At 33.8% G+C, this 10,911-nt stretch overlaps 2 protein-coding genes and 1 long non-coding RNA gene across 5 annotated transcripts; 1 reads left to right on the forward strand and 2 right to left on the reverse strand.

Annotated features, from left to right (window-relative positions):
* Positions 1-271: 271 nt before the first annotated feature.
* LOC109123561 (putative F-box protein At1g67623) lies at positions 272-1,297 on the forward strand. The gene is made up of 3 exons (XM_019223729.2): positions 272-439; positions 534-699; positions 784-1,297. The coding sequence occupies exons 1-3, from the start codon at positions 288-290 to the stop codon at positions 1,210-1,212; spliced, it is 747 nt and encodes a 248-aa protein (XP_019079274.1). The 5' UTR covers positions 272-287; the 3' UTR covers positions 1,213-1,297.
* A 1,783-nt stretch (positions 1,298-3,080) lies between these two features.
* LOC100264875 (lysine histidine transporter 1) lies at positions 3,081-9,193 on the reverse strand. Of its 2 annotated transcripts, none has more exons than XM_019221854.2 (7): positions 8,886-9,191; positions 8,268-8,651; positions 7,788-8,181; positions 7,601-7,706; positions 7,417-7,508; positions 7,249-7,317; positions 3,081-3,528 (listed from the first exon to the last, which is right to left on the reverse strand). In XM_019221854.2, exons 1-7 carry the CDS (start codon positions 9,056-9,058, stop codon positions 3,331-3,333), a joined length of 1,416 nt encoding a protein of 471 aa, XP_019077399.1. In that variant the 5' UTR covers positions 9,059-9,191; the 3' UTR covers positions 3,081-3,330. The 2 variants fall into 2 exon arrangements, with proteins under 2 accessions (XP_019077399.1, XP_002265948.1); XM_002265912.5 differs by lacking the exon at positions 3,081-3,528 and adding an exon at positions 6,680-7,155 and having other exon boundaries at positions 8,886-9,193.
* LOC109123047 (uncharacterized) lies at positions 4,479-5,931 on the reverse strand. Of its 2 annotated transcripts, none has more exons than XR_009467583.1 (4): positions 5,419-5,931; positions 5,009-5,122; positions 4,772-4,883; positions 4,479-4,566 (listed from the first exon to the last, which is right to left on the reverse strand). It is a non-coding gene; the product is annotated as an uncharacterized LOC109123047 (long non-coding RNA). The 2 variants fall into 2 exon arrangements; XR_009467581.1 differs by having other exon boundaries at positions 4,533-4,628.
* Positions 9,194-10,911: the final 1,718 nt, after the last annotated feature.

A 10,911-nucleotide genomic window follows, 5' to 3' on the forward strand; every position in this document is an offset into this window, starting at 1 on the left:
TTAAAACCCACTTTTATATATATGGAAACTCTGCTGCAAATAGAAACCAATCAATATCTATTTCCAAATTCAAATAGAAAGTTTCCAAATGCAACATCCTATTTAAAAGAAATCTCTTCTAAAATAATACGCATTCCTTCTTTCCTCAATTCCTATACTTAACAAATTTCAGGTTTTTTTATTTTTATTTTAAGTAAGCAATTAAACCACCAAAACCTATATATAATGATATAACATTAGTTATTTTTACGAGACAAATTTACACTTTAGTTTCTCTTATAATCAATATGTCAAATCTTTCTTCCACCATGAAATTCAAGAAAACCAAAAGAAATAGTCATGGTTCCATCGTTGAATCTCTTCCAAGTGATTTATTGATAGAGGTTCTCACTCGGGTAGCATCATCTTCATTCACGGACTTGTTCAATGCAAAATTAAGGTATGTTTATAATAATTATATATACATCTAATTTATTCTTTAAAAAAAAATATTGATCGAAATGTTTTGCTTTCTTGTTTTGTTTCTATTTTAGTTGTAGAAATTTTCTTGAGGCATCCAAAGATACATTTGTAATGAAAAATATCTCAATAGAGAAATTTCCAACAATTCCATGGTGGCAAGTAAAGGATGAAGTCTCTTCATTCTTGAAGGCTTGCAAAGAAAGTGGAAATCCGGAAGTATTATATAGACAAGGAATGGTATGTATTTTAATTTTCAATAATGAGATAATTAGATAGCATGAAAATCAATTTTTCTTTAATTATTTTTCTTGTTTGAAATAGATGGAATTCTTTAGTTGGAAGAAAGTGGAATCCGGAGAAGAATATCTAAAGAGAGCAATGGAGATGGGGCATATGGAGGCATCATATGTTTATGGCATCATCTTATTATGCAAAGGGGGTGAGTCGAATGAAGAACAAGGCATGAAACTTCTAAATGCAGTGAAGAAATCAAGAAAGCTAGGGGAGTGTAGGAAGAGAACAAGAGCTTTCACTCTTAGCATGTGGATTAGGAACCCCATTGTTAAATGCCAAGAACTAACAACCTGTCATGCCAAAACTTGTGGTAGAAGAAACAATGGAGGGATTGGAGGAAAAAGAGGATGGCCATGGATTGAAGACGATGAAGATAAAGATGTAGAAGAAGTGAATTATTGTGAAGCTTGCATATGGGATGATGAAGTTTCTTTGTTTTGTAAGCTATTTAGATAATAGTGTGTTTGTTTACTATTCTTGATATGTAGATGAAGTTTAATTTCAAGATCGAATAAAAGAATTAATGATGTGTTGGGGATCATTTTAATTTTTTAAAGCCTAAATCCCAAATCCCAAGGAAACATTAATCACATGCATGTTATATTTTAAGAACATGTGTCTTTATTTAGACAAAAAGAGACTGTTGTGAATGTGTATAGTTCTTTTGGACATTTGAATATTTCCTATGGTTTTAGTATTAATAATTGGGGAATTTTATTTGTTCTTGGGTTTTGTCTTTCATTTAAAAGAGGAGAGGGAGAGGGAGAGGGAGAGGGAGGGGAGAGAAACTTTGCTAAATGGAGCCATACAGAATTTTCGCTGATGATTTATAATTCGGAAAAAAAACTAGTTTTAAGTAGAAATAGTGCTTTTCTCCGTATTTTTACCCTTTGCCCTTATCTACAATAATAAAATCTTATATTAAGTTGAAAATTAATAAGATGAAAATGATATTATTTGTATTTTTATGCTGGCATTAACCTCACTTTCTTCTTATCAAATTATTGTTTAGGTTTTAATTCATCGGTAGATTTATCATTCACATATAATTTCAATGAGGGTTTTTATCCATATTCCACTAAATTCAAACCTTTATTTATTTTTCTTTTTTTACAATTTTAGAAAAAAAATTCATTCAAGCCTTCTAGTCAAAATAGTTACTCCCATCAAAGTATGATCAACTATTTAAGGAAGCCCTACATCGTTGTTGCTCCATTCTGTATTAGCAAGATCAATAAAAATATGGTTTTTATTTAAAAAATCCTCTTTGCCAATTGAAAAATTGTTGTCCAATAGGATGACACTTAGAAATGGGTGAATGAGTGTATTTAAAAAAATTATAATATAAAAATTGAATTAGTTTAACTCAATTTAATGTCACAAGATATTACACATAAATAAAATAACCAAACATCAACCAAATAAACAAGGGATACAAGAATTTTTACAAGGAAAACCTCTATATTAACTATGGAGATAAAAAACCACAAAGTTTAAGACTTCTAATATAAAATCCACTACTTGAGATCAAGTTACATAAAATTATTTCACAGCTTACAACTTGATTCACGTCTACAACACAATAATTTCCAATTATTTTAGTGAATTCTTCTTAGCGTCACTAAAGGGATGTAGGTCTTCTAACAACTTAAGATTTAGGCTTTGAATCTTCATTGAGAGATTGAGAATGATAAGACAAGTAGGTTGAGTTATTCTCAATGTGTCCAAACCTTAAATGGGTTAAAGGAGGATTTATATTGGTCTATAAGTTAGGAGATTGGTATCCTGAATTTCTAAAAGGAATACTTGTGAATTTTCAAAACATTATCTATCATGTTCTAGCATATTCGAGATGACCACTCGAGTGCACTTACCCACCACTCAAGAGCCTCGAGCACTTGAGCATTGGATAAGCGCTCGAGCGATTCTAGTTCTTGAGTGTTGCTTCCACCACCCAAGCGTCCCCAGTTTTTCCAAAACATTAATTTAAACATTTTTAAATAAAAAAATACATCCATTTTAACCCTTTAACCACCTAACTTACCACTAAACAGACTTTAGTAGACTTCCCTACGACTTTTTGATTGATCCAACAACCACCTTGAATCTCAAGTGAAGAATAAGAATGCGTTTGGTAGTGATTTTATAAAATATTTTTAATTTTTTTAATACTTGAATGATAAAAAATTTTAAGTGTTAAAAATATTAAAAATGTTTTCTAAAATCACTACTAAACAAACTTTAAGTCACTATCTAAAATATTTTCTTAGCCAAAAAATATTGAAACAAAATAGTTAGCATACAATGCATTAAATTCATTGTCATAAAATAAAAATTATATCAATATGAATGGATTGCCCAAATGAAATGAGCCACTAAATAAAAACTAGCGTGTGAGAAACAATACCAAAAGGCTAACAAAGTCATGTGTACAAGCAAAAGAAAGAAAGAAAGAAACAACGGAAAACCATTGAACCCTGAGAACAGATGCAACTGTTTCAGCTGGCTCCTCAGCCAAGTCTCATTTCCCAGACTAAACCATAATATGCATATATAGATTCTGAAATCAGGCCATCATAGTTGAAAAACACTACTGTAAACATAATTCTCATCTTCTGATCTTGATTTTTCATAGCTATTCCACCATGTCCTTACTGCAATGGGGAAGATCATCACAAGAAACAATTTGAAGGTCTTGGCTTGAAGGATGATCTGTCTTAGCGCACCAATGGGAGCTAAAATCATCAATATTATTCCCAGAACTATGCAGATCTGAAATTGCACATATTCAAACAAAAGCCTGTTAATACCCAAAAGAGAGACAGGGGCTAAGCCTTCAGATATTGCGGTTTGGAGTTAATTAACATACCCAATTTGCAAACCATAATAAGCTAAACCTTCTGGGTTTGTAAGCAGCAAGCCACATGATACAAGGGAGCTGCACAAAACAAAAATTTAAGATATTAGTGTTCTATTGTGAATGATATATAACAGCCCAATATGCCTTTAATATGGATGTGGGAGAATTTATTCCTTACAAAGTATGTTGTTGGGGCAAAAACCAATTCTCCCAAGAATCCAAGGAGACTACTGAAGAAAGGGATTAGCATACCAATGAACATAGTAAAAGCTGCAATCAAGGAAGATATATAAGAACATGAAAATAGGCTGATGAAGCTTTGTGATAACTCCTCCAAAGAAGGAAGAGCATCGACCACTCACCAACAAATAGAGTGCAGGTAATAAGACGAAGCCTGAAACATGGCATGAAATTCAGTTTCTTCACCAACAATGTTTCATAAATGTCAAACACTGGCATTGCATATATCTGCAATTTTCGCAAACTTACGAGGAAATGAAAGATAAAGTGAAATCAAACATAGTATTTGCAGAAGAATTTGAGTTTTCAATTGCACGTGGTAGCTTCCAATAACATGGATGGTAACAAACATGTTGGCTGCTGCTATAAGCCAACATGGTTTCTCCAGTGTTATGAGGATATTATCAGCAACGCTGTTCCCAAACATTCAGTATCCAATAAGAGCAACTGGAATGTAGACCAAGGCAACAACAATATAAGCAATAATCACCCCTTTCCACATGGGTCCCTCGGAAGGCTTCTCAGGGGTGGAAGGAATTGTTGCTTGGATCTCCAACACCATGTTGTCATCAGCATAGACAAATGCTACATCACCCAAAGTGCTAAAGAAGGTAAAGACTCTTCCAGTTGTGGTCGAAGTTGTGTATGTATACTGCACATCTGGTTGGACAACCTTATGAACCGAAGTTGTCGAAGCAATAGTTGAGTAACTGCAGATCGAAATCTCCAGAAGGTAAGAACCTTTCAATCACCATTGGTGAAGGTGAAAAGGCTATTGAAATATTTGAGGGAATTCAGGTCAAATGGGAAATGGTTTATACCAAGAAGCAGTACAATGAAGGCACAGATTGTGAATCAAGGTCAATAGAGCTTAGTTTCCCTAAGAAAAACATGAAAAAGATACTGAGCTCTTACTTGCCATATGTGGTAGAGAGATCAGAAGCCTTCATAGAAGAAAACAAGGTCCTGAAGCTCTATTCATACTGTGGGTCATGGGAATCAACCAACCTCAACTATCCATCAACTTCTGAAACACCAGCAATGGATTCAAAGCACAAGCAGGACTTGATAAATGACTTAGATCGATTTGTCAAAAGAAAGAAGTACAATAAAAGAGTTGGAAGGGCATGGAAACGAGGATATTTGTGGTACCTCCAGGCACTGGAAAGTCGAGCTTGATTGCAGCCATGGCTAACTATGACTTGGAATTTCATATCTGTGACTTAGAGCTCAGCAGTCTCTGTTGCAACTCAAGAGTTTAGAAGACTGTTAGTCACAACCAGGAACCAATCAATATTTGTGATTGAAGATATTGACTGCTGCAGTGACCTGCAGGGCCAACAAGCTGAAGAGCATAATCTAAATGACAGCCAGGTGAGTTTGTAAGGATTCACATTCATGAAGCCCTAAATTTTTATTATATTATTGCAATAATTATATTTCCACTGATGTTTTCTTCTTCCTCTAAATTCTCACTTCTGAAAATCTAATAATCCCTATGTAACAAGAACAGAGTATCAGTGCATAATTTGGAGGAAGAACATAAATATTAGAAGACATACCAGTTTTTTCCCCTTCATAAACTGTTTCTTTTTGTTATTGACAGTTGACCCAACAACGATTGCAGAAGAGCTCATGAAAAGTGAAGAAGCTGACAGTGCCCTTGGAAAACTTGTTCCTCAAAAGGGTAAAGACAGCACAAAATGAAGCAACTAATGGAGAAGATAAAGAAGCAAACAGAAAGGGAAATGAAAGCCTAGTAATCGTCCCAAGGTAAGAAGAAAGCCAAAAGAAATATGCCGACAGCAAGGAAACAGAAAAGGAAGGTGAGGATTAAGTAGATAATAGGTAAGAACCAAATGACAATTTGAAAAGCTATTAGAGTAATAGTACTCCATAACTTCATGCTTTTATTAATTGTCTCTGAGAGCTATGTAAATAATGGCTCTATACTTATTAGTACCCAATAAAACAAACTTCAATTGTTAGCATGGTTCTGATCAGTCAACTGAACATTATTTACCACTTCACACAGTTTTTGAAGACATTCAACTAGGACAGCATCCAATCGAAGAATCAGAGATGAGCCATGGCCTACGACAGTGACCTCCATTGTACTTGGGAGGTCCCAAGTGGCAGAGACGGTTGACGTTCATCATATCACTGACGTTCATTACTTACCACTCTATCACCTTATTACTCTGCTCCTTGCCGATGTGGGACTCCACAACTACTCTTCACACCCTTAATTTTCGAATTTGCAGTTTTTAATATTCAAAACTTCCAAATTATACACCTAACTGAAAGTAAGAAAAATAATAGATAAAAATTTTTAAGTTGAAATATTATAAAATTTAAAAAAAAAAAAATGAAAGTTTTCAAATTATACACATGATTATTTAAAAACTAAAAAAGAAAAACATTGATATAAAAATGAATTATATTAGTGTCCTACTAATTAATTTTACAAAAACGAAATTTTTGTTGATTCATTCATAAAAATAAATATCATCAAGTTGTACCTTAAACTTGATGTTATATCTAACAGTGAATTAACCTACTCTCAACCATATATGTTTAGATCATGTATTCATTTCATTGTTAAATCTGATGAATCTTTTTCATTCATTAGAGTATGTATCAAAAGAAGGCAACTTTCCAAAGGCTAATAAGGGTCATTGGCCATCAAAATGTCACTAGTGATTATTAGTGGTGGTGAAAACCAAGGACAATATTATAATCTTGAGTTAACATTTTCTTGCCTTTATAGTATTTTTGAACCAAATATAGCATTAATATTTTGATCATCAACCCATGTCATCATTTTCAAGCTAAATAATTTGATTTCATTGGGGATTCAATGCGGTTTGGAAATATGGTTGACATATAAGGGGAGATAATATTGAAGAGAATTGAAATTCACAACATTTTTCACCAAAGAGCTGAAATTATGTATGTAATATAGATGTGTCCATGCAAATGAAAGAACTAAAGAGAAAACCATTAAACCCTGAGAACAGATACAACTGTTTCAGCTGACTCCTCAGCCAAGTCCCATTTTCCTAGACTAACCCATAATATGCATATTCTGAAATGAGGCCATCATAGTTGAAAACACCATTGTAAACATAGTTCCCATCTTCGGATCTTTCAATCTTCAGAGCCATTACCACCAAATCCTTACTACGATGGGAAGATCATCACGAGAACAACTTGAAGGTCTTGGCTTGAAGGATGATCTGCCTCAGTGCACCAATGGGAGCTAGAATCATCAATATTATTCCCATAACTATACACATCTGAAATTGCACATATTCAAACAAAGCCTATTAATACCCAAAAGAGAGACAGGGGCAGCCTTAAGATATACAGTTTGGAGTTAATTAACATACCCAATTTGCAAACCATGATAAACTAAGCCTTCTGGGTTTGTAAACAGCAAGCCACATGATACAAGGGAGCTGCACAAAACCAAAATTTAAGATATTAGTGCTGTATTGTGAAGGATATATAATAGCCTAATATGCCTTTAATTGGATGTGGGAGGATTTATTCCTTACAAAGTATGTTGTTGGGGCAAAAACCAATCCTCCCAAGAATCCAAGGAGACTACCGAAGAAAGGGATCAGCATACCAATGAACATAGTAAAAGCTGCAATCAACCAAGATATATAAGAGCATGAAAATAGGCTGATGAAGCTTTGTCATAACTCATCCAAAGAAGGAAGAGCATCAACCACTCACCAACATATAGGGTGCGGGTAATAAGGCGAAGCCTAAAACATGGTGTGAATTTCAGTTTCTTCACCAACAATGTTTCCAACAAGTCAAACATTGGCATTGCATATATCTGCAGTTCCAATAAGCTCGTGAGGAAATGAAGATTCAATGAAATAAAAACATATTATTTGGAGAAGATTTCGAATTGAACCTGGTAGCTTCCAATAACGTGGATGACAACAAACATGTTGGCTGCTGCTATTAGCCAACGTGGGTTCTCCAGTGTGATGAGGATATTATCAGCAACGCTGTTCCCAAACATCCAGTATCCAATCAGGGCAACAGGGAAGTAGCAGATGGCAACAACAATATAAGCGAAAACGACTCCTTTCCACATGGGTCCCTTGGAAGGCTTCTCAGGGGTGGAAGGAATTGTTGCTTGGATCTCCAACACCACGTTGTGACCAGCATAGGCAAATGCTACGTCACCCAAGGCGCTAAAGAAGGTGAAGACTCTTCCAGCTGTGGTGGAAGCTGTGTACGAATACTGCACATCTGGTTGGACACCCTTATGAACCGAAGCTGTCCAAGCAATAGTTGAGTAACTGCAGATTGAAAGGTAAGAAAATCAATCTTACAGCATGGAGATTGTCACAGAAAGCTCACAAGAGATAGGAATAGAGAGACTTACGTTAAGGACATGGCTGCGGCAGCAAATGAGACACCACTGATGGAGTTGAAATTGGGCAAATGGGAGAGAACAAAGTGACAAGAGGCAAAGATCATGATGAAGTAGGTGGTTCTGATGGGTTTGCAGTCGGGACAGACTGTGTTATGGAGCTTCCGCAAGGATTTGCCTCCGGTGATCATGTAGGCAATGTTAACACCCACTTCTACAATCACCTGTTGAGGCACCACAATCCAGAGGCCAAGCTTTTCACCGAAGGCATGCTGTCCTAACTCATGGTATCTGTCAAACCGCTTTCCAGGAACCATTTCATGCATCTCAACCATTTGCCATAGAGTGTACAATGTGACAATCCATGACAGAACAAGAATAACCACCCCAGGACCCCTAAATTTGAAAAGAGAAACGACTGCTATGATCAGAGCTTTTGAAGATCGAAAAAAGATAAAAATCCCTTAAATACCTACATACTGAAAATCCCTTAAATAACCAAAAACAAAAGAGGAGACAAAATCTCTGTAAACAGAATCAAAACCCAATTTCAGGACAATAAAGCTTTTATATTCAAAGTAAAAGCTGAAGGAATTTCATTTTTAGGAATGAAAGAAACAGGAAACATACCATCCGAGCCCTGCCACGGCGTAAGGGAGACTGAGGACGCCAGCCCCAACCATGGCGGTCACATTGTGGAATGCAGAGTACCACCATTTCGCGTTCCGGGAGGACGTGATCGGAAGCCAATCATCAATGGCCCTGTCTCTAGCATCCTTCTCCTGCTGACTATCAAGCCCCATTTTTCCCAACAAATTGAAGAAACTGGCCAGGGATATTTCAGACCCTGATGCAGAGACGACAACTGTTGAAGGGCTTTGATGAGTGATGGTTTATTTCAGCGTAAAACATCGAAATATATAGAGATTGAAGGAGATGAAGAAAAGATAATGGGCAAATATAGTGTTAACAGTTCGGATGGTTTTGATGTTTCAGATGTTTCAGTTGTTAAATTACCAAAAGGGCCTGATTTCTCTACGTTTAGTCTTTACAGATTCGACTAATTGGTGAGAGAGTATCTGGGGTTTAAATGTCCATTCATCTCTGAGGAGTCGTGTCCGCGGCGGCATATTTTACAGCTTCAATGTTTTTAACCTCTTTTCTATGTTTTGTATAATTATTTTTTAAAATAACCTCCAAAAATTAACTAAGTTTTTAATTAAGGCATTCTACTACATAAATCAAGTTAAATCCGATTCAAATAATAATCGTGTCAAAAATATAACTCAAATACTATCTAATTATTAAATAGGTAACACCTCGTGTAACCCATTTATTAATCTAAGTCCTTCTATTTAATAATTATGCTAAACTAGATCTTATATAAGTCTATATACTTAATATTTTAGCCAAACATATTTATTACTCAATTAATCTATTTATTTAAAAATAAATTTAAAATTAGTTAAATATGAACCAAATAGTTTAAAATTATACTTAAGTTAGTCAACATGGTCAATTCGTGTCAAATTCATGTTATGCAAGTTGACCAAAAACCTACCTATTTATTAAACAAATTATGTAAATTGATACAAATTTGACCAAAACCTAATTATATTTAACCTAATTTGAAAAAAAAACATGTTGATGAATCATATCAAACTTTGCCACGTTGACCTAACATGCTTTAAAAAATAAATCATATAATTAGGTAATTATATCTCTATTTTTAAAATTCACATAAATAGAAGTATCCAACCGACACGTTTCATACCAAATTTATTTTTCAAAAAATTGCTTCAAAGTGTGGAAATCCTCAGGCATCAATCATCATATATGAAACAACATGGAGTCCAATATTTTTTCGAGATTAATATGAATTATAATATTTTTTTAAGGTGTTTTTTTGTCTTCCTTTTGCAATAAGTTTGTCATTTCATTCGCAAGAAACAAGAATCAGATTTTTAAAAATCTATTTTTCTAAAATAAATTGTTTCTACAAAATGCATTGGAAATTGAACATGATTTTTTTTTTATAATTGGTATTTTCTTAATAATAAAATTTCCAATATTATATGTAAAAGGTGTGAAACCTGCTTTTATATGTATAGAAACTCTATTGCAAATAGAAAATCCTAATCGTTATCTATTTCCAAAACGAAATACAAAGTTTCCAAAAAATGCAGTATCCTATTTAGAAGAAATCTCTTCTAAAATAAAATATATTCATTCTTTCCTTCATTCCTATATTTAACTAATTTCAGGTTTTCTATTTCTATTTTAGGTAAGCATATAACCTACTAAACCCTATATATAATGATATAGAATTAATAATTTTTAGGAAACAAATCTACACCTTAGTTTTTCGTGTAGTCAATATGTCAAATCTTTCTACTACCATTAAATTCAAGAAAAAAAAAATGGTTATTGTTTTACCATTAAATCTCTTCCGAGTGACTTATTGATAAAGACTCTTACTCGGGTTGTATCATCTTTATTTGCAGACTTGTTCAATACAAAATTAAGGTATGTTTATAATAATTATACATACATTTAATTTATTATTATTTTTAAATATTAATCTATATGTTTTGTTTTTATTTTAGTTGTAAAAATTTTCTTGAAACATCCAAGAATAAGTTCATAATGAAGAATA

This window comes from Vitis vinifera, chromosome 1 (genome assembly GCF_030704535.1).
Source record: "Vitis vinifera cultivar Pinot Noir 40024 chromosome 1, ASM3070453v1".
NCBI classification, from domain to species: Eukaryota; Viridiplantae; Streptophyta; class Magnoliopsida; order Vitales; family Vitaceae; genus Vitis; species Vitis vinifera.